The 23,756-nt window shown below is 40.1% G+C and overlaps 1 protein-coding gene across 6 annotated transcripts in view; it reads left to right on the top strand.

Moving 5' to 3' along the window:
- The window catches only part of FBN1 (fibrillin 1), a 144,166-nt gene that overhangs the window by 897 nt on the left and 119,513 nt on the right, over window positions 1–23,756 (top strand). For 3 of the 6 annotated variants that reach the window (XM_064389429.1, XM_064389433.1, XM_064389434.1), the window contains exons 3-6: window positions 13,213–13,295; window positions 14,210–14,308; window positions 20,787–20,882; window positions 22,402–22,497. In XM_064389429.1, coding sequence (XP_064245499.1) covers window positions 13,213–13,295; window positions 14,210–14,308; window positions 20,787–20,882; window positions 22,402–22,497 — 374 coding nt within the window. Of the gene's footprint in view, window positions 1–13,212; window positions 13,296–14,209; window positions 14,309–17,977; window positions 18,067–19,884; window positions 19,914–20,285; window positions 20,305–20,786; window positions 20,883–22,401; window positions 22,498–23,756 lie in introns of those variants that run through there. The other 3 variants (XM_064389431.1, XM_064389432.1, XM_064389430.1) reach the window with 3 other exon arrangements.

Here is a 23,756-nt window from a genome sequence, read left to right as displayed (position 1 = left end):
CCCCTTGACGGCGGGAGCTCCCCGAGCCCCCTCGGGCTGCCCATACGGAGGAGCGGTTTGGGCCGGGCAGCGGCAGGGCTCGGAGCCCTCCCAGCCCCCCGCCGGACAGGGCGCGAGGTCTTCCGCGAGCTGCGGCCGTGCTTCACCTCTGGGGGGGCGATGCTTCGTGGGGATGAGCCGCAGCAGCGCGGAGGTTGCTAATTTATCTTCTAGGAAGGCCTTAGATGAAGGCACTCTGCGGGCTTGTGCGTTCCTCCCGCATCCCGCGCTCCTGCTTTGCATGAAAGCAGAATAACGGTGATGCCTGGAGCCCACAGCGTGCCCTTGCCATCAGCTGTTCTCGCTCTTCTCCACCTTGAGCCTTTTGTGATATCCAGCTTCTTCTCTTACGGACTGTCTAACTGTCTAGTACTGGTATGGGTGAGCCCAAGCACACAGGAGTTTAATTTCTTAAGAAACGTTGTGGTACATGCCTAGCAGAGAGGGTTTTTTAAAGGCTAAATCTCCATCAGGCAAAGTTTTCCCCATTCTAATGGAACACCTTTCCAATGCAAAAATAGTTGTGAAGTCAGCTGAAAGGCATTGCATGCATGTGCAGTTGAAAATCTAGTTCACTGAAGGTGAAAAGTTTTTAATAAAGTAATAAAAAGAAGTTTCCTTTCTCAGGTGATCCAATGTGCCTTTTCAGCACATAGCCAATTTTTTTCTGTTGTCAGACAGAGGAGAAATGTAACAAAAATTGTATTAAACTAGTTAGGCTTCTGTAAGGGATGCAAGCTATTGCTTATTTTGCCCCCATTTTCTCAAAACGGAGTTGTTACAATTTTATTGTTGGAGGCCTTGATGAATGTGCTTTAATTTCTTACTAACTTCCTCTATAGTTCTATAGTACTTTTTACCTATATTTGGATTACAATTTGGCTTTTTTAATGCTTGCCTGATTGAAAAGGGTTTATGTTTTTAGATCTGCATGCTGCAAAAATGGATGCAAGCTCTCAACATTATTTTTCATGGATCTGATTTTGTAGGATCAGACTCTCTTATTTAATTTCCTCATACCTTGTCACAAAAGAAATAGTTGGACAAAGTAGATCCAAAGTAGATGTGACAAAATCTAGGAGGTGAAAAGGATGTACAGTAAAGTTTGAGGGACTAATTGCAAGCCATAAAAGATGATAATAAAAAACATTTATTAGAAAGTGTCTGTATTCTTTAGGGTGTTTTAATAACCTTTGTTGTTACAGGATTCTGAGATAGTATCAAACTGATAAACAGAATTTTTTGCTCAGTGGCACAGAATATGCCATTTAGCACACTGTGCTGACTTGGTGGAAGTTAGAGGCATGTTAGCTGAGGATAAAATTTCTTTGGTGTGTGTAACTGTCACTCGAAGCTGCTGTTTAGACATAGTGCATCCAGGGATGATATTTAATGTGTTAATTACTTTTTTAATCTAAAATGGGTTAGGGTAAGTATTTAATCTTATGAGATGATTCTTACACTTCAGAGAAATCTGCCATCTTTTATGTCCTTTTCAATAATTCTTCCTTTTATCTTATCTATGAGTTATATATCTGCTTAGTAATCTGCAAATCTAGAGACAGTGTCAACACAGATTTTAGTTATCCTATATCTTGGTCAGTTTTTTTAAATATTACCAACATGAATGAGTGCCACTGGGAAGCAGATTCTTAACAAGGATGTAATAATTTGCCAGATGAACTGAGAAAAAGACAAAACAAATTATTAGTTTTGGTTTTTTGTACGACCTTCTTTTGTAACCCTGATTTGAGGCTGAATATAGAGTTCCCTAATTGCCTGGAGGACAGTTTTGATCATTGTTGGGTGAATCCTGCTGGATACTTCCAGTTTTGAAGTTGTGAGCACTTTCTTAGGTGTGGTACTGCACTATACAATTTGAATAAAAAGAATTGTCATTCTAACAGAAAAGGGTGGAACAGATTTGGAAGGACAGATGGAAAACATATTTTGAATGTATAGGAACTGTATATACTGGATTATACATTGTAATTGGAGGACTAAAGCACTAAAAATATGATTTTACAAGAAGATGTATTTTTTAACTTGTTCATCAGTACAAATACATTTGGGAATCTGTTAATTGTAATACAAGTCATAACAGATGCTGGGAAACTTTATTTCCATGTTATTACAGTTGACTAAGACTTTCTTTTCATTTTGAAATGAACTCCTGCTCTTACTGTAAGGCACATGGGGATACGTTTTTAAAGAAAACCCTTTTACACTTCAGTCATTTTGTGTGTTTGATTATAATGACTATTGGAAGTATTTTAGCATTTGAAAATAGTTTGTGTGTGAATACTGGTCTTGTATGTTTAAATGAAGAACCTTAAGATCTGTTTCAGTTTCTCATGATTTTTCCAACTAAACATTTTTTACTGCAAGCTGTTGACTGCAGGAGATGTTTGCTTTTATCTGTGTGACCTCTGCCTCATTGTTTATGGCATTGAGCTGTCCAAATGCACAACGTGATTCTAGAAGCATATTTTAATTTTAATAATTATAAATTACTTGAAAGTGCCTCTTAGGTTTTCATTTTAAGACATTACATTTTCTGCTCATATAGTTTGAATCAATCCTGCTTTGGAGGCATTAAAGGTAAAGTCCTTTTAATGCTATCTGTGTTTGGCCTAATTCAATGTATATTTATGTGCCTGATGTCTCTAAGTGACCAGAAAGCAATCAGAATAAAGGCAGTAATTATTAAAAAATATAACTAGACTCTCTGGTCATGGAAATGTTGCTGGAATCCATTGTGATTCAGGAAGTTAAAATAATAAGCTGCTAGTAAGACACTTCTCCTCCATATCCCCAGAACTTATCACAGATGTTATTGTATTGAGATATAAGGCATCAAGCCATTATCCTGCTACCCCTTAAGCACCCAAGAATGCAGTGTCAACCTCTGTAAGAAATAAACCCTACAAAAGTGGCCATTCCTATGTGTTTCAATCATTTGAATATAAAGCAAAAAATAATTTACTGGGGATTTGATTAGTATTTGTCTGAATACAAGAAGTATTGTACCCAAAGTCTTAGAATTAATTAGGATTTCTCATTTTCTGATGATGCTAGAAGAATTCAAACACTAATGAGTATCAGTCAGTTCTTAATAACATTTTAAGCAATGTTTGTCTTGTTTATCAGTCTCTTCTCAGTATAACGACCAAAGAAAGCAATGATTTGATTAGCAAATAGCAGAAATTTTGAAAGAACTGAAATTTCTTTAAGACAGCTGACATGCTTCTAATTAGGAGAATAATTAAATGTATTTGTGCAAGAATTATTTAATTTCTTTGTTTTTATGAAGTTGAAATGATAGTGAATATTGTAGAATGGAATAGTTGGCTCTAAAAGGATTCATAAAAGTCTTGGATTAAAGATATTCAACGGGAGACTGAGCTTTTAGGACCAATTTCTTTTGGGTACCTCAAATGAAGACCACAGCTTTACTGATCCACATCCCTGAGTAAACTTGGTTGGATTTGACCCTTTTTATGCATCAGTGCTCCCTGAAATTGAATAATCTTATTAATCTATAACTTAATTCTAGTGTTCAGCTATATAATTAGGGCTTCTGGTTTTTGTTTAAACCAATCTTCACCACTAAAAGCCTGCCGAAGAAAAGCAGACTTTCTGTACTGGTAAATATTTGTTTATACTGAAAAACCTCAAGGATTTTTCTTGCCACTTGTGGCCTGCACACCTCTGGGCAGCTGCTGGTGCCACACCTTGTCAATGCCACTCTGCAGGCGGGAGGCAGCCTGAATACTTGGAAATAAAAAACTTAATTAAAAATACATGCAGGTTGCTGTAACACCCCATGTGCTGGAGCACTCACCTGGCTTCCAGGTGGCATGGCTGGCCTCCTTCCAGTCCTCTGTGCCTGTGGGGTAAAGCTTACATGGAGGATGAAGAACTTTTATTCCAGCATATCCTAGTGTGAAAACTGAAGTCTTTGGCAACTACACATAGCGTTAATATTCTGCATTTCTCTGAACATATTTGCCAATGGTTGTGGTACTGTTCTTTTGTTATTACATGATCCTTGGAAATCTAGTTCTAGAGTGAAGTGAGTTCATAGATATTGGCACTGTGCTTCATATATGTGTTTCCTCTCTTTTGGTATGGTGTGATTTGATGTAGGTGTGACTTTGTGGAGCAGGAGAAAAACAGTAAAACATAAATAATCTTCAGGGCTTTGTAGTCCTTGTAGTCTCCATTTAGATATCCAAATGGTGTCATTTGGACACCATCTCTTTAGAAGGCACAGCCTTAATCCAAATTCTGATTTATCAGTTTTGGGGGAAGACGGCCTGTGTAGTTTGTAGGGCAAAATTAGGACTTTATTCATTTTGGGCATGCCAGTGCAACCTGTGGTTAAAACTCTTGGTGAATACTGTTGTAGTCTCCCTTTCAGTGGGAGGCTCTGAGATTCTGTTCTGACAACTTAGCATCTCCCTCTCTGTGGTCTTTCTCATATTGTAGGAGGACACGTGGTTTTGTAGTGCCTCTCCTAAAATACATTAGATAATTACTTTCTTGCCATTTGATGGTAGTGGGCCATAAATAGAGCAAGCAGAGGAAAAAGGCTACAATCAACAGTGTAGCAGCATTCTTGATGTACTGTATGAAAAAAGATTGTTTTGGAAATGTTGTAAAATCAGCCTGGGAGACTAAGATGAAGCAGGTTTCTTATGACCCAGCACCACTGTGCCAAGTTGATATGTTGAACATCAAGAAGGCAACACTGTATGTAATTCTTTTCCTTTCTTCCCCTCAATTATCTATTTATTCATTTTTGTGTGCTTAGCTCTTGGCTGTATCGGCTGGCCTGACACACTGCCCCAGATGTGCAGGAGCAGTCACAGCTGGCCTGTGGTGGGCTTGGTGGATTTCACATCAGGGCTGTCACTTTGTGTCCCATTGCACAAGGTACATCCTGAGGGGTCCTTTAAGGCTGATTGTTGCTATGACATAATTGCTTGGCACGTTAGAAACACATTAATCCCATAGCCCTTACTCAGACACAAGAGATGTCATGGATAGTACTTTGTTTCTTTCTTTGTGTTCCAGATACTAATTTTCTTCTTTGGATTTAGTACACAGTTATCTCATCTTATGTGTGATGGTGACTTTCTGGAGACTTTCTGATCTCAGTTTGTTAGTGTTTAATTGAACTTTGATTGACAGGGGTGTGCTGTGTTTAGAAACTGGAGACATAAAGAGTTGGGGGAAGAACAGCACCTGTAGAAAGTGTGTCTTGTTGGAGCAGGGTGCAGTAATTTGCAGTTTGCAGTGCAGGTTTCCTGAGAGAATTACTTCGAGGAGACAGAAGCTGGCTAAGCATAGCTGCACTTTCGTCAGTCAAGAGCCTACTTAAGTTTTATAAAAGTAGACTTCTCCCCTGTTGTGAGCCAGCACAGGATGTATTTTGTGTTCAGTGGTGGTTCCACAGGTTGTTCATCAGATTCTGTATCACCTGGGTCTGTTACCCTTGGTCACTGGATAAATTCTGCTCTATGTGCAGCTTCACCCTGGTGTCAGAACCTTTGGGGCTGTGCTGGGCTCGAGGATGCAGACTTGAAGTAAGCATAGGGCTGCTCTCAGTTGATATGGGAGCAAAGGGAGGATCTCTGGGTCAGAGCTTGGCAGGAACAGTCCATCTGTCAGCTTCACTTACAGTTGTCCTTATCAAGTAAGATTACAGCTTCTGTTTCCCTGTTTGTTTATTTTCCTTTCCTGTGGTGTGTTGCTCAGTATTGCTCACTTAGGACAGTCTTTGTCATTCCTCTTCCATCCCACAAATTTGAATGTTTAGTGTATGAACTTCAATACAGTTTTTGACAAGGGTCACTTTAAATATGTTCATGGACTGAGCAACCTGTGATTGTTAGAATAGTATTACCCAAAATGAAAGTCCCCAAATATTTAGCTGTATGGATCACTAGGAAAATTTCCTCTTGGTAGAAATGTGGTAGACACTGGATAACAGGAGACCATCTCTACTTGAATAAGATTTTAGAACCTTTAGATCTTTGAATGTGCACATATGAAAATAGTAAGAAATTAATCAATAACTTTTTTTGTTTTGCAAGGAGAATAACTCCCATCTCATTCTTTTTCTTCATCTCCCTGCTGAACCCTAAAGATGAAGAGGATATAGAGGCATGTCTGTCACTTTGGTCTTGCTCATCAGACTCAGTAAATATTTTTGTAGAATGGAGCAATTGTGGCCTGGAGTGTTTCTGATTAACCATTGCACTGTGCTGGGAAATATATTTGTAGCTTTTCAAACTTACATTTCTCCTTTGGTTGTTTTCTCATCCATTCTGACTTTTACACCTAGTTTTATTTGTTTAATCTTTTTAAAAGGATTTCAGACCTACTGAACAGCCTCATTCATGCTAAGGCTGGTGTTCAGATAGAGGCATGAGGACAATAATTTGTTTTTTTGTGACAGTTCAGTAAAGTCGGGCTCTTCTTTGGAAGGTACATTAGGATGTAAAATATAGCCTGTTAAATTAAAATCTCTGCCTTCTGGTTTTGCTTATAGATCTTCACTGAAGTATGAAGGAGGTCTAGCTTTTATCTGGAAAAATATTTTCAATGTTGACTTGCTGGAGAATCTGTTGTTTTCCTTTCTACTTCTCATTTTATGAAATGATTCATGACCATTATAGCCTCAGAAATACCAAATGAAAGCCACAGTTCTTTTGTCTACACTCTTAATCATTTTCATCCTCTTTTTCAAGCTTCCCTCTCTCATATTTTGCTGGAGGACATCAGAATATCCAGTGATGTTCAGCTGAGGGTTCAAACTAAAATTTGTTTCCTTTCAGGAACATTATTTTCCTGTTTATTTTCTTTTTTTGTTTTTCCCTTTAATATTCCATCTTTTTCTCTTCCCCATGTGCAGAGTAAATTACCAGTTCTGCTAGGAACAAGTTGAACTAAAACAGGGTTTTTCTATTTCCTTATGGCAGATGTGCAGGTGATTAGCCTTTTGAAAATGTGGCATCATTGTCCCAGCAAGGAGAGAGACAAAGGGTAGAATATTGTGTAATGAAGAGAGGAGAAATACTGATAACTTACCTAAAATAAATCTTCAGTAACCTAAGGTAGAACACTTAATACACAAATTGATAGCATTGCTTAGCACTAAGGGCGTTCTCTGACAGTATTGATGCAAGTGTCAAGTATAGGAGACTCCCTAAAGGATTGAGTGTCCTCCATGGAGGGGATGGTGGGTGGTACCCCTGCAGCCCTCGGGGAAGCCTCAACAAGGGGCTGGCTGCCCTTGGGTTTGTCTGGCCAGCGTGCCCCACACCAGCCCTTGTGCTGCTGCTCAGCTTGGGCACGGGCTGGCGGAAATCCTGAGCTCCCTGGGTGCTTTCCCTCAGGACACTGTTAGAGGTTTGCCCCCTCAGCAACCATCAGTGGGTACATGGTGAGTGTGGGGAGCAGACCTGGAGGTGTGAAATGATCTCTCCCTGTTCCCCTCTTGGAAGTGACATCTGGACAGCTAAACTTTGACTTAGCCCACAGTTACATCCATTTCCCATGGGATGTTTTTAGTTTATACCAGATAAAAAAGACTTGTCCTCTGAATATATGTTTTTAGTTGTTTTTTTTTGGTGTTTGTTTTAAGAAAGTACCTGAGGGATCCTTCCTGTTTATCCGCTCACTTGTCTGCCTGGCAGATAGTTTCTTGTGGTGATGTACTTGTACTTTCCGTGTCCTATACAGCCATGTAGATGGGTTTTGAACTGGACCCGTTGACATTCTCAAGTGGAACAATGAAGGAATACATGCCAGAAACGCGTCTGTCCCTGGCTATGAATGAGAACAATGCCTGGCTGTCAGGTTAGATGAGCGTGTCCCTGCAAAAGACAGGGCTGGATTTTCAGAGCAATTGCGGAAGAATTCTCTTAATGTCAGTGCTGTTGTTGGATTGCTGTATTTAGCTGTCACACTGTGATGGAGGTTAGGGTTAGAAAAGTGTTCAGTGTTGCTGCAGGAGACTTGCATGTCATTTTGAACTTCTGGCCAGAGCCAAAGATACCCGTAGAGCTGCTCAGCATGCTATTTTTTTAGTTGAACTGAGCCAGAATTCTGGGACAGCGGTATCCTTTCTGTCAGAGTGAGAAATAGTTATCATATTAGGCTCTCTGCATGGCACAGGCTTGCTTATTGCAGTGTAAAAATGAGTACATCAGATGCAGTCCTTTCTATGTAAAAATACATATTTTGTTTAAAAGTGCATGCTTATTCTTTGTAGTACAATAGAAGCTAAATTTTGTGTTTGTTCCAGAGTATAGCATAGTTTTGTAGGGTTTCCTTTTATATGATTGAAATAGATAGCTTGAGGAACCAGATCTTCCTTTCTGAGTTCTGCTTTGCTCACTGCTCCTTGGAGGAGGGGTAGGTGCCAGCACAGCTAAAGGAGGTGCTTTAGATACAGACCTCTAATTTATGCATACTTGGCTTGTGTCATTTAAGTGAGGAGGGATCTTGGAAGGCCATGTGGTCCAACCCCCACTCAGAGCAGGGTGAACTTAAATTACGTTGCTCATTGCTGTGTCCACTGAAGTTTGGACTGTATCTGGTGATGGAAGTTCTTGATTCTGTGGGAAAGCTGAGTAAAACTCCAGTGGTGTCAGCAGAGTTGCTCCAGTCTGTGCATTTAGTATTTATTCTGAGACACTGAGAAGTTTAGGTAGGTACAGAAAGCTGGTTTACAGCAAAAAGTATAGATCTGATTTTGTGTCTCTTGAAACATACTATTAAAAGCTATTCCTCATCACATTCTGGAGCCTTTACAAGGACATTTTTAAGACCAGCCTCCCATTTTTTCAGGTGCAGTTTGTAGTTCTTTTTAACTGCCCAGTGCAAGCATGGAAACATCACTCCATTTTATGTGGAAATGATCAGCAAATAGTTCTGGGTACAGTTTTAGCAGCTACCAGAGTTACCCACATAAGAAGGAAAATAGGCAAAACTTTCTCTAAAAACAACTGCTGGCTGATGATATTGCTTTAAATTGTATTTTTCTGCCAGAAAACTGGGTCATATGCTAGCCACTGCAGCCAAATAGTTAATAGAAGTTGTTCATGAAACGTTCTCTTGCAAGGAAGAATCCCCATGTGTTTTCCTAGGGAGAGGAAAAAGGAGTTGAGGGAGCGATGAGAAGCCCTTCCCAGTATCCCTGCATTCCAGCTCTCTAAGTGGTGGTCAGCTGTTTCTCCTGCTCTCCCAGCTGCTCTCTGCCCTCTCTGTCTGGTCTCTGTGTAATTTATTAGAGACCCGTGCTTTGGGTTTGATTCAGCGCGGATTACGCCAGCCTTGGCCGGTGCATGGCAGCGCTGCTGACAAAATTTCTGCCCGAAGCCTCGCTCACAGCAGTGCCAGAAACTCTTCCTCCCATGGGAGTTGCAGATGGGCAATGCTTTCTTCCGGAGAGGGTTGCAATTTCCTCGAGGGGTCACAGGCCGGGCAGAGTGGGGATGTCGAGAATTATCCCTCCCCCCTGGCAGGCTGCAGCACGGGGCTCCGACCGTGCCTCTGCCGGGACCCCGGGAGGACAGTCCCAATGCCACAGGCGTCCCTGCCATTCCCGGGCTGGGTGTTTGCTCCTGCCGGCTTCACACAGGGCTTTTGAAAGTCTCCCTCACTTCTCTGGCTGCCTAGTTCTGGCTGATAAGAAGGCTGCCAAGCTTAGCATGGTTTGTTCTCATTATTTTACCTTTTGTGTGCCCGCTCCGCCAATCCACCCGCAGCGCCTGGGTACCGGCTGCAGGTCAGGGGAACCGGGCAGCCCGACATCCCTGCAGGGCCAGGGCTCTGGAAGCACGGCAGGGACAGCCCCCGTCTGTCCTTTCCGTGGGTGACATCAGTGTTGCCCTGTGGAGAAAGGAGAGCTTTTATTTGAGAGGCTGTGCCAGCCGGAGGCGGTGCTGCATCTCCAGGAGCGATGCTGCAGCTCTGCCCGGCTCATTCCCCGCGAGCCGGGAAGGGACCCACCCGGCTTTACTCGGTAATGGGCTGTAGGGCCTCTGTTTCTGCAAAGAATCTCTTCTAGTTTGGTGCATGCAGGTGTTGTCAATATCTAGGCAAACCTATCACTCTCACGTGTTAGTTATCAGAATTTCCAGATGAACCTTTTTCTATCTGCTGTTCCAAGAACTTTTTAACTGATGACTCATGTCTAATGTCTTTTGATAATTCAACTCACTTTGCTACTGAATTTCTACTTGAGTATCATTAATCAAAGACATAATATCTTGTTTAAATTGGACATCTTTGATGAAACTCTGGGCATCAGCCATCCTGTCTCTCAGCACCATACCATTAGAGAAATCCTTTTACACTTTACATGTTCATTAAGTGTCTCTAAAATAAAACAGAAGACTTTTTTTTTTTTAAATTTCAATGGTAACAATTTTGTTCTCTGAACAGAAGTTCTCTGGGCTTTGGAGTGAAAGGAAGGTTCTGTAAATAGTTTCAGGGTACATAGGTATGTTTTTGCTTATTTTATCATTACAAATATCAGATCAGATTTTATAACTTAATTTTTTATCATATCAGATTTTATAACAGCATTCTGTTTCTAGTGCTCTTCAGGAAAACAGTTTTATAATAATATAAACTACTACTTTAGTATTCATAACTTAAAATATCAGCAGGAAAATATGCTCTATGCAACACACAGTGGGTAACTGTTCAATGCAAGTGCCATGATAGAGCCTTTACAATTTGATTGATGGATTCCATGATTTTATATGACGTAAATTATTTATTATTACCTTGAATACTTTATTTATGGGATTTATTGCTATAGTGTCTGATCACCTCATAAATATCAATTAATTTAACCTTCAAAATTAATTATTTTCAAAGTAATTTTACAAATATGCACGATTTTAGAACACTCCCTCTGTCTCAAAGAAGCAATATTCAGACTTTAATATAGGTTTCTTTTATAAGCTAGACAGCAGCTTTTCTGCTGAAAAAGTGTTCCACTGGAAAATGCACTTGTCAGGCTCAAACTGTTCCATGGAAGTACAGTTTGATGACTTTTTTTTTTCTTTCAAAGCTAAGCACCGGAGTTGGAGGCTCCTGGTTGTATGGCTTAGCCTACCCTGTGGACAGCTTCAAGGCTCCCAGGGTCTCTGACTTCATGGTTGCTGGCTCATCTAGGTTTTCCAGAGTCCCATTTTGGGAAAAGATTTTTAAAACCAGGTTTCCCTGTGACACAGAAATCTACTTCTGACTCTTAACATGGACCAGATGGTCCCCAAAGCCACATACTTGCTGAGACTGAAATTTGGCAGAGTACATAAACATCACTTTATGGTCAGCCTTCTATAGATCCTCACCAGCTGGAAGCAGAAATGGGTGTAGGTTATAACAGGTAGCAACAAACCCATTCTATCTGCCTTAATAAGTTCCATTATTTCTTCTGACTGGAGAAGGTGAAAAGCAATCTCACTTGTCTGCTTGCCAGTCTTACTTGGCAGATGAGTGTGGAGCAACATTTGGCATTGATGAGCAGGGAACTCTAGGAAAGTTACATGGTTATAGCCCTGCAGGGAAGTAGCTGACATTACTAAAACTGAATACATTGGAATTAAATGAATAAGACTTCGAGTCTGTAACACCAGTCACAGGAAGGCAAAAGGACCCTGCAACAAGTCCAATTGTGTTGCTCACATTCACCTCCGTTACTACTTTGTAATTATCCAGAACCAGTGGAAGGTAATGGTAGTGCTTGCTTTGACTTAAGTAGTTTCTGGCCATGGTTGGAAAGAATAGGTGTCACTGAAATTGGTGTAATCAGAATACTTGAAATTGCTTTAGTACTGCATATCTCTAAATAAATAGAGTATATTACTTTACTTAGTTAGAAAACATGCATAAATGTTTGTATATATTGAGATTGTTTGTCTTAAGTGGCCTCACCATATGAAGTAACTATTGTTTACTTAAACATTGCAATACTAGCAATGAAGAACTTTCTGAAAGACCAAGGACAAAATAATAATAGAGAACCCTTCTTAACACAGTAAACATTTCAATCTGTCTCTAATCTGTATACAGTATTTTAATATAGCGGTTCCTAGGAAGTTTCTAGCTGGTTCTAGCTGCATTAATCTATTGAGTAATTGCTTACAATATTAACAGAGGTTGTAACATTTTCCTCTGCTAAGATTATTAAGTGTAAAACAAAAGAAGGCACATGTTACCATTTTTGAAAGTATTCTTACTGTAAGCTTTGGATAGATGCATCAAATAAGTAGGACAAGATAGAATAAAAAAAATGTCTGTTGTCCCTCTATATATGAGGGACATAGAATAATTTCAACTTTTCTCTTTGTATCATTAAAATCATGATAGGAATAGTGTCATGTCCTGTCAGCTTTCAGTTGTCATAAACTCTAGTAATAAAGTTATTTGACAGGGTAAATGGGTTGGAAAGGGAATGGGTGGATGACAGGAATGGGTTGGAAAGAAAAATTCCAGTGGATTCACCACTTAAGGAGGGCAATAGGCCCCTCAGACTCATTTCATAGGATCCCATCACTACATACACCGACATCCTTGATTAGTTTTGGTAGTAAGTAATTTTTCCTAATGAAGAATTAACATATTTTGACTCAGTAATTTGGCTAATGTTCTTGTTGGCATGTTTCACTCACACATACATAGTTTTGTTCATGGACAAAACAGGGAACAGTAATAGTGCTTTAGAGTTAAGAAAGGAAAGCAACAGGAAGCTTAAAAATTCCCACTCAAAGAGCACTAGATTTAATTTGTGGTTATTAATGATGCTGGATGCTAATTTTTTTTTAAGTGTGAGTTTTGCTCAAAAAACCTGGAGGGCTACTTCCTCAAGCATGGAGTGTTGTGAGACAAGGTTTCCCTATTCTATTCCTGTTGTTCAAATGTTACTGATTCAATTTTGTGCTTGTAATGTAATCTTTAATTTAAAAAAATGTATGTTACCAAAAAAACCCAACAATTACAGGCCAAAAACATACAACACTTCTAAATTTAATTATTGAAATGTATATTGCAATGATTTACCTTTTCCATTTTATGTCTCTACTTCTAAAACATATTTCTGAGTAAAAATAAGAATTCATCCTTATCCTTTTTATTTTTTTCCAGACCAAATGTGTGTGGATCACGTTACAATGCCTACTGCTGCCCTGGATGGAAAACGTTACCTGGTGGAAACCAATGCATAGTCCGTAAGTTAATCTAGTTATGTGTTATGACTGATGTTTATCTTTGTCCTTCTGTGTCTCAGGGTGGTTTTAATTGTATAGCAGAACTGAAATGTGTTTCTGTATGTTTTCAACAGCAGCTGTACATGACTGCTTTACCATTTAAAATATATTAAGCTAATATACAAAGTTTCATGGGCTACAACACAGTGATGTGATACCAATATTTAACAAAAGATTAATCTCGTCCACATGTTCTGTTTAAGTCTCTAGTAAAGGGTTCCAAGGGATGTGTGAACTCTTGGGAATGAGTGGAATATATTAATCTATTTGGGTTAATGGAAGGACACAACAGCATCAGGCCAGCAAATGCATTTTCTCCACTTCTTTGGACCATCTCCCTGAAATATATATGTAGGGATATAAATATATGCATACCTCATAGTGCTATATGCATATTCATGTGTAGGAGAGCAGTGTACCAGAAAAAATTCCTAAAGGCACTTTGCCCAAGGCTGATAAGACTCTCTCCAGAGATCCTGAAGCAGCATGCTGTCAGATGGGAATGACTGCTCTTGTCTGTGTGTGGTGCAGAAATAAAGGAAGCATTATGTTGCTGCCTCAGTGCCTTCCTTCCTTCCTTCGAAAAGATCTGCTAAAATGGACAGCATTTTCACTTTTCCAAGGAAATCTCCCCATATCTAGTATGGCCTGTGGCATGTTCCCAGACCTTTTCATAGCAGATGGTGAAGGTCTAGGTCTTAGCTGCCCTCTATAAAGATGTAGATGAACAGGAGGAACTGTTTTGGCATCTGTTGTATGTGGTTTAATGAGTTTGTGGGTATTTATGTTATGGAACTGACTTTTCTGTCAGGTGTTTTTTTATGTGTTTGAGGTTTTTGAGACATATTTTAAAGGCATTTTTGTTTTCTTAATAGCAATCTGCAGACATTCCTGTGGGGATGGATTTTGCTCTAGACCAAACATGTGCACATGCCCAAATGGTCAGATAGCCCCCTCCTGTGGTTCAAAATCAAGTAAGTATTTCTTCTGTGTCTCTGATATTGCTCTTTTGAGTCTGTGAAGCTATTAAGGTATGTAAAATAGTTCAGTGGCCAGTATTTAAGACAAATAACCTCTGAGTCACCAGACGTACTTTTACCACAGGAAGGGAAGTGTAGCTTTCTGTGATGAAACTGAAGAATGACTCAGAGATGGGCTTTTGGAGACGTTTATTTTTTTTGCCAAATCAAACCCAAATCAGTCTTATTGGAAGCTATTTTCATTTGCCACTTTGTAACACTAATTCCAGTCCTCCTTGTTTTCTGGAAAATACCTTATTTCTGTTCACTGGTAGACATGAGCATGTATATGACAAAAGTTGTAATGACAGAGAGAGAACTCTTGACAATTGGCTGATCTTGACATGCTTTGGAATTTCCTTCAGATTTCAAGGGTTATAAACCAGACATTATGTATGCTAATACCAAAGCCTACAAGCTTTAGAGCATTTCCTTGCCAGGCTCAGTACATATCTTCTGAATCTAATACTGCTGACTTTCTTCAGGTGACACTTCTGGAGGTACTAGAGGTACAGAGTTGCTCAAGGTTTTAAGTGGAACAGCTTTTCATCTGAAAAACAAAGATTCTTTGAAAATGAAGCTTTTCAGAGAGATGACTTTTCCTAGAAATGTTTGTATTTCAAGGAAGGTTCCCCAGAGCCAGGGAAAAATAAGTAAAATTAAATTAATTCAATGAACAGAGAACTCAATAGCTAAACATGAGTTGAGTGTTTGATATAGATTAGGATTCATATCTGAAATGCCAGCTGTAAAGTACTCTGTATTCTCGTTTGAACGTGGTTCTTGTCTCTCAGAATGTAGAAGATTTAGATTTTTTTATGACATGTGAAGTTTCTGGAAAGAATTTTGGGGGGGTTCCCACAAATGCCTCTAACTATCTGAAAAACATATTAACAGAAGTCAGTGGGGGATGCACTCAGCTGAGGTCTCTAATATTATGCAAAGTGGTTATCCTTTTAGTTCTGAATATCTTTTGAGACTCAGTGTGTGGTCTACTTTGCTTCTGTATTTTTTACTTTGCCATTTTTTTGCTTTCCTGGTTGATAAGAGTTTTCCCACATAACTGACCATTTCAGTTTGTGGTTTTAGCATCCTTTTTGTGCAATAACAGTGGAAAAACATTAACAACTGCAGAATGTAATGGAATGGCATGTACTGAAATGGTAAATATTGTTCTTTGTAGTTCAACCCATCTCATGCCCCTGTGATGTATGTTAGGGAGAGGACAGCATGAGGAAGATGTGGAGCTATGGAGTTCCCAGAGAGTACTGGAGGGAGGGAAGGGTGCAAAATGCTGCACAAATGTGTGTGTTGGTGTGCTCCTGCCTGGGTTTGCAGCTACTGTTTTACCAGGCGCTTATGCCTTAGTCCTGTAAGGCAGTAAAGGAAGGTATGACCTTCTCCCCACAGCCTTCGGGGCACAGAAGGAGAGATACATCCCTGTATTTGTTACATGCTTTGGCACCTTTGGAGAGAACAAGTGGGCCTAACCTCATGTTTTTCTTTGGCACCACTGAAGTATTTTATGAGTCAAGACTCAAAAGAAAAATAAAGTTTTTGGTTCTCCTTGCAGCTCTTCTGAAATACTCTACCATTGCTGTCCACAGTTTTAGCCTTCATTGGAGTTGGTCAATTTCTGCAGTAACGTAAGATACATTTTGTGTATGTGGTTACATCCCCTATACTTATTAAAACATACCAATTCTAAAAGCAAGAGTGTCTGGTAGGTTGCACAGAAAAGAGACTCCACTGCTTCTGTGCACCCATGTGTAATATTTTTTATGATTTAGCACATCATTAGTACTTACAGAACATGCTTCATGTAAATCATTTGTACTCTTGGCACTGTAGACAAAACCCATGAATATGTATTTACACAATAGACCACAATGAATTAGATCTGCAATTAGAAAACAAAGTAAACATAAAAAGTACTGTTTGCCATCAAATGGTTACTGTCAACTACTTTTGGTAACAGTTAATATTTTGTCAGAATATGCATTCATTAAACCTTATTTTAATTATATGTTTTTTAAATAAGAAAAATCTAATTAAATAATTAAAATCAAATGTAAATGATACGTGCAAAATAAAAATAGCAAATATGAGTGAAAATGCCTTGATTTCTCAGAATTAAGTGTGTAGCTTCTGATACATGAGATGTGTCTGAGATGTCCTTTGGATATTTTAAGCTATGTGTGTATTTAGTACTTGGACAATCAGTAATGGGCCTGGATTTTCTAGCAGATACATCCATAGATAGAAGCTCAATTGGCAGTGACTCTTATAGTCTGGTTGTCTGTCAAAATAAAATATTTAATGCGGATTGGAAAGCATGTGGATTTGGGAGCAAAACAAAGCCTCCAAGTTTGGTTCTCATGCAGGTCAGTTGCTGGGACTTTTCTGGTTAAGAGTCAGCTTTAGGAATCTGATTTGTGGTTGAAAAGATCAACCGGTGGTTTTCTCAGCAGGGATTTTAGTGACATCAGTAAACTTACTGGCTGAGTAGTGGTTGTTTCTGTGTAATTAGTGAATTTTTGGGTGCGCTTACGGCAGGCTTGGAGATAAGAGTGCCGAGTGAGGAGGGCTCCCTGCCGGCTGTGGTGCGTGGGTGCTCTGACACTGCAGGTGCAGCTGTGTGGGTGTGCACCCTGCACCCCCCGTGCTGTGGGAGATGTCCCGTGCTCCGTGCTCTGCCAGCTCTGCGATGGCAGCGGCTTCACTGTGTGAAGGGCTGTGCCTGCTGTGTCTGTGTCTGTCACTGCTGCAGCCCGGCCCGGCCCTTCTCAGCGCTCCATTCACGCTCCGTCATCCTGCCGCACCTTAGAGCTGCTGCTCTGCCCCTCTGCGAGCAGGGGACCAGCAAGGAGGAGGGTGTCGGGCTGCCCCCAGGGTTGTGGGTCAGGTCTGTCTGTGAGCTGAGCCCCTGGTTTTGCTTCTGTAGTCAGAATGGTTTTGGCTGGCTGAAACAGGGAAGGCATTTGCTGTTGGAGCTGTCCCTGAAGGAAGGGAGCTGTGGCAGAGGTAGCTGTGGCTGTGGAGACAAGTGTCTGTGTCCAGAGCAGGGCCTGCTCTGCTCCTCAGCGAGCAGCATCAGAGACACAGCCGAGGACTGAGCTCCTCCTCATGCCCGGAGTCTTCCTCAGAGACCGCCGGTGGTGTGGGGCTGAGCCTGGGCCTCGGCTCAGTGCCCTGGGACCCCACTCCTCGGGTGCTATGGGAGGCATCTGCTCAATGGCAGTAAAACCTGGAGCTCAGCCCCTTGTCTTATATTCTGCTACTATCAGAGGTGGGGTGAGGTCTTCAGTTTGGAATGCTCCCAGAGTTTCTGAGGGTACTGCGGATTTTGTCAATGCCTTGTGGGGCAGCAGGCTCGTGTCACGCCTTGGCGCTAGCCGCCATCTCTCTCCTGAGTCAGTCACTTGACAGAGAAAGCACGCTGAGCATCTGGGATGCGATGCGGCCGTCATTCCTTGTTTACAGCTCCTGGCAGGCAAAGCCCTGCGTCATCCCAGGGCTGGGAGCGTTTCCTCGGCAGTGGCACGGGGGAGAGCCGGCCTCTCCTGCGGTGCCCGCTGGCTGCGCCTCAGCCCGAGGGGCCGGGCCAGGGCTCGGCCGGCTCTCCCACCTGAGGGCTGCAGACCCTCCCACCTCACCTTTCCTAGTTTGGCATCGCAGAGCACACAGCACGTGTGCTACCTTTCGTCTGCTTGGTGAGCTGTTTCATGAGTGCTTGTGGCAGTGCTCTGGGTGTGATGAAGTATTTACTCAGTTTTTCTGGGTATTTATTTAAAAAGTCAGGAATTGTTATGCTTAAGAGGGCAGCGCTTTGATAAAAAACACAACTTTCGCCCACACGCGAAGCCTGTGTGGATATGTATGGTCTTAGAGCTGGCTCTTCTGCGGGTTTATAAAGTTGTGTTCCTGCAGTTATTCCTGTTTTGACTTCAGACATTTCCAGTGCAGACTGTTTACAAATTGGATGTGAAAAAGAACAATAATTGATTAAAAGCAACCATTTATTAATGTTTACATTTCCTTTCCATGCCAAGATAAGGCGAAGCTATATGCATTTATTTACCAGCCTTATGGTAATTCCTGTGCTTTTTCTTTGAGTCTCTGTCAGTGTGGTGTCTTGGAACAGGTTGTTTCATTTACCGGAATATCTCCACTGACATTAATGGAATTGTTGATATAGCTGAGAAAAGAGAACCTGGACCTGCATTAATATGCTAGTTTTCAAAAATGCATTTTTAAAATCATCATCTGAGCTCCAGACAGCCTTTGAATGTGTTTCTGTAAACTTTTGGAAGGATAATATTACAGAATAGTCTGTATTATTTTGGAAGTACTCTTTCCCACATTCCCACAAAAGAGGGCAGAAAATAAGTAATTAGTTTACTGACTATGTCAGTGATCCTCTTGCCTGGTAATAGGCAAGAAAGCTCACTGATTTAAATGGCTCATTTTAGTAAGGATGACTGGATGTCCCAGCAGTCTCCCATAATGATTTTAGTTTTAAAAGGAATAAGAAGTATTTTACCTTGAAAAAGTTATTCTAAGAAGCAGTAAGAGAAGGAAATTTTGTGTGTATATTCCAAAATGAGGAAATATACTTTATTTATACATGAACAGATAATATGAAAATCATAATTTAAGCTACTGTTAACCTTTTAATCTCAAATGTAGTTCAAACTACTTAAATGGCTTTGGTCTTCATGTGGGAATGGAAATTAGCTCTTGGCATAGCTTGCTCTAATTGAAATCAGTTTGTGGTTTTTAAGTTCCTTCCCTGCTTGACAGATGATATCATTTCCTATGCTTTTTGTAATCCCCTCTGTTTTTCTAAGATTGTCTAAAGCTAGTTGAGCTACACATTTTAAAGTAACTGTACACCTTTTTCTGACCTACTTAGGACATTGTCCAAAAATCTTCACCAGATATTCACTCTGTATTTGCAGACAATTTTACTTTTTATTGAGGAATGTTAGTACATTTTTGTTGCTTGAAGTATTGAAGTACATCCAAAGCAGAACAAAGATGTATAATAACTATTAGACACATAAGAAATGTAATACAGATTTTGCTTTTATATTTGAAGAATTAAGGATACTAGTATTTAAAATGCTAGATTGCTTTAATTTCTTTCTCCAGTTTTGTGTTTTACTTCTGTTTTGTGGAATCATATTGTTATAGAAGGCAGTACAGTTAAAATTATTATTTCTACTTGAAAAAAAAATCTGTTCACATACTTCTGAACTGTCAAAAGCCAAATGATGCCTAAGGGTTTTGTGTGAGATGAAAAATTCAGTGTTTGGCATGGCACCTGTCAGCTGCAGGCTCTGACAGGACATGCAATTGCCATTTTTCAGTCCTGAGCATTTCAGACAGCATGGTGTAGGTATCCAGTGCTCCATCACAATCTCCTGAAACGCTGATCAGACTGTAATCCTATGTGGGGAGGAGCCTTTCATGTGGTTCCTGTTAAGAGGAAAACCATTTCCCAGCTGCTTACTGGAGTGCAGGCCCCAGTTCACAGCTGTGTTGGACAGCAGGACCTGTAAGGACTTCACTTTATTGGGAGACCTGCCCACTTCTCTATGCCTTATGAAGAGCCTGACATACTTGTAGTTGCTCCCAGCATCTAGTTAAGTAATATATTTGCTCTTATTACTAGAAAAATTACTCAGAGACATTATGTTTTACTGGCATGGGGCTTAAGCTGCCTGTTAATCATTATAAGTGGTGGGGCTGCAGCTGAGGAGAGTGCTGCTGCTCCCCTGCCTCTGCCCGTGGGAGGGGAAGGTTGTTGGCTCTGGGGGAGGGCTCTCTGTGAGCTCTGCAGCTCCCAAGCACAGCAGCTCTACAGGTGGGATGAGCCTACAGCTGGCATACAGAAAGAAATCAGTCTGTTATTTCTCCTCTTTATGCAAGAAATCCTGCATGGCCAGGTCAGCTTCTGGTGTTGCATGTGTTAGCAGAGCATGGCTGTCTTCAGGAGCTTCCTTACAGGCTCCCCTCCAATGCTTCCCTCCCCCACTTTGCAGATGATAAGGCTCCCTTTCTAATGAGGCTGTCTGCCAGTTTAGTACTTTTCCCTTATTGAAGGCTTTTTTTCATAATTGCAGACTAGGAAAGAAATGTTGAGGATTTATGCTCCTATGAAATGCCTTTGACTTCATTTGAATGAGAGGGTGCATCAAATTCTTGGACCATGTCCTATATTCTTTAGGAACAGTGAATCTATATTGTCTTCTGTAAAGCCATTTTCCATATCTGTCCTAAAACATGCATTCTTGACTTCTAAAACTTTCTGCTTCACAGAATCAATCCCTAAAAAAAAGAAGTACAAGTAAATGTTTACCTTTAGCAAACAGTTAAGTGTTTCTGACTGGTTTGATTTAACTGAGGAAAATCTTTTTTTCCTTTCAAGTCCAACACTGCAACATCCGGTGCATGAATGGAGGTAGCTGCAGTGACGATCATTGCCTCTGTCAGAAGGGATATACAGGAACTCACTGTGGACAGCGTAAGTACACTCCTAGGAATGTAGATACTGTTAAGTGGTTCTGTGATGTGCGGATTGGGCACTCTTTAGCACTAAACTTCAGCTGCTGCTGAGCTTGTTTTTGATCAGGTATAGTGAAATTTTACAGAAAAACACTTGACTTTGTAATGAATGCTGAGTGAATTCTTACTGATCAAGACTATTAAAATAAACATCATGTGACTTCATAATAATTGGATATAACTTGATCCTGTAGTTCTCACACTGCCATAATTCCCATTGACCTCCAGGACTTCTCACCCACTAGTGCAGTGGGTCATACATCTAAATTTTACATGGGATTCAGTTTTCATTTTATAGCTAAAATTAGGATTTTTAATAGAAGTCTTGTTTTCATTTCACTGTTTGCACAAGACTTAGATTATGCTTTAGAAATGTTGATGTTGTCTTATTAGAGTTGATTGACAGATTTTTTTTTATTTCCTCGATCAGTCCTTAGTCAAAAGCAATCCTGGATGTGCTGCTTGAAATCGCTCCCAAACTGACTCTGGTGCTCTCTTGTTCTTGGCTGGAATGCTGTGAAGTAACTCAAATAAGGATGTAGACACTGCTTTTAACCAAGGCTGTCACGTTGCTATCTAGTGAAATATTGGTCTGACACAGAAAATGTGTTTAGCTCATTTAATGAAAACCTTTTGTGCTCTGTCAAAATCAATGGCACACTTTACATGAACTTCAGTGGGACTAGGAATTTACCCTAATAATCTGGAGGAGGATCACATGGTGAAAGGATTAAGAATTGTATTTCTGCCTTCACTGTGAAATATCAAGTGGATAAAAGAGGATAAATGGAAATCGTCTTTCTACTGAAGTGACTGTGAAATGGAACAAAGAATAACATTACTCAATGAACATGAAATTGTATTTAAAATCTCCTTTTTCATGTGCATGTTGTATTTTCTGATTATTTCAGAGAAGAATTGCTTTTGGAGTTTATTATGAAAAAATTGACTTCTGAAGCTAATAACAGCATGATACAGAGGAAGAGTATCTTGAATTAACATGGAATAGATATTGATTAAATTTTGCTATCCTAGTTAATAGCATTATTTATTTAACACCAGCAAACAGCCTTTTAATACTGGATTATTACAGAAGGAACAAACCACATTTGAGGATTTAGAGATTAAATATTCCTCTCCATCTTCTATCTGCAATCTCTATCAGTGTTTGCTTGTTACAAGTTTGAAAGAGATATTATTTTGAAGTTATGGGATTGCCCAGCTATCCCAAAGAGAAAGGCTCTGAGTGGTCAGAAGAGCTGTGGTTGTTCCTGTATTTGTATAATGCTCCCCTGAAAAAATGAGCTCACAGTACTAATAAGGCCAGGAAGTAGTAAAAGGTCTTGGAGTAGATTCTAGGAAAAGAATTTAGTATGTTTACCATTTTTACCAGTTTACCTAAGTTGGCCAAGTACATACCTTCATGTCTTTCTGCAAACAGCTCAGTAAAGATTGCTCTTGCCTTCCCTTTGATGCAGCTGTCTGTGAAAATGGATGTCTAAACGGAGGGAGATGCGTGGCTCCGAACCGCTGTGCTTGCACGTATGGCTTTACTGGGCCCCAGTGTGAGAGAGGTACGTGCCCTAAATCATTGGGAAGAATTATGTTCCAACACCTCCAGCAGTAGGGTTGTTGGGCCATTACCTGTTGTATTCTGTAGCTGAATTGGTTGTGTTTGCTTTTGTTGGTCTCAAGACAGAAAATAAATTTTAAGTGGCATTTTTAGAAGTATGTGAAATTCATAAGGATAGAGGCCAGGATGAAACACAAATGTAACTGTTTACTTTTTTTGTGATTAAAACACTCCAGTGGAAGAGGTGGCAAATGAAAGTGTTTGTGTGCTTTTGCTCAAAATTCAGTTTCTAAGTCATCAGAAAAGGTCTTTGAATTTGATATACATGATAAGTAGAATCTTGCCTCTGTCATGGTTATGTTTTCTTTTGTAGAGTTTATTCAATTCTCTTTTCCATTTTGTTCAGATTTATTGTTTTTAATTTAGCTTTTTAGTTGCATATCCATAGTGATAATCTTCAAATGAAAACACAGTGATACTAACTACCTTATATGGTATGTGGATTTTTTTTCAGGGTTATTAAACCAATTTAACATTTCATTTGTGAGCAGTACAGTGGACAATGTTTAGGTATAATCCTGTTGAGTTTTATAAAAAGAGTGTAAAGTTTAAGTTCAGAAGAAGATTGTTGAGTGCTACTTCTGTGTTGCCTGATCTGAGACCAGTTTGATTCCACATCATTAGGGCAAGTTTCTAGGCTGAATCCTGGTAACAGCTTCAGTCCTGTCCCTCAGGTGGTGGGTGGAGTGAGAAACTGGTGGTACAGAGCCATTTGAGCCAAGTCAAGCTGTTCTGAAATTACATGCATGCTATTGAGCACAATTGAGGTAGAAATCTGTAACTTACATGCCTAGTCCATAGGCAGTTTTTTACTTAAAACACATGTTTGATTTTATAGTTATCAATAAAAGAGAAAATAGACATTAATGAGCTCTAGTATTCCTGGTTAATGCTTGCTTGCTGTGTTGAGGCCAAATGATTGTCGTATCTTCCCAGAAAACCTCTGAAATTTGGCTGCTTTCACAGATTTTCTGCAGCCTCTCTACCTAGCTGAGCTAATATGTTCCCCTCCTCTAAAAGGGTGTGGTGGTTTTTGGTCTCAGGATCACATTATGCCATGAGAAAAGCTTTTTCTGAAGATAACTGTTCAAGTATAAACTAATCTTGGTCTTAGAATAACTTGCCTTGTTCAGCACATGCACCTGTGTGGTCACTGGGGAGTTGTCTGGCTGCATATGATTTTACACAGCTGTCAGCTAA

Source organism: Passer domesticus, chromosome 14 (genome assembly GCF_036417665.1).
Source record: "Passer domesticus isolate bPasDom1 chromosome 14, bPasDom1.hap1, whole genome shotgun sequence".
NCBI classification, from domain to species: domain Eukaryota; kingdom Metazoa; phylum Chordata; class Aves; order Passeriformes; family Passeridae; genus Passer; species Passer domesticus.
This window is presented reverse-complemented; position numbering and strand designations above follow the sequence as displayed.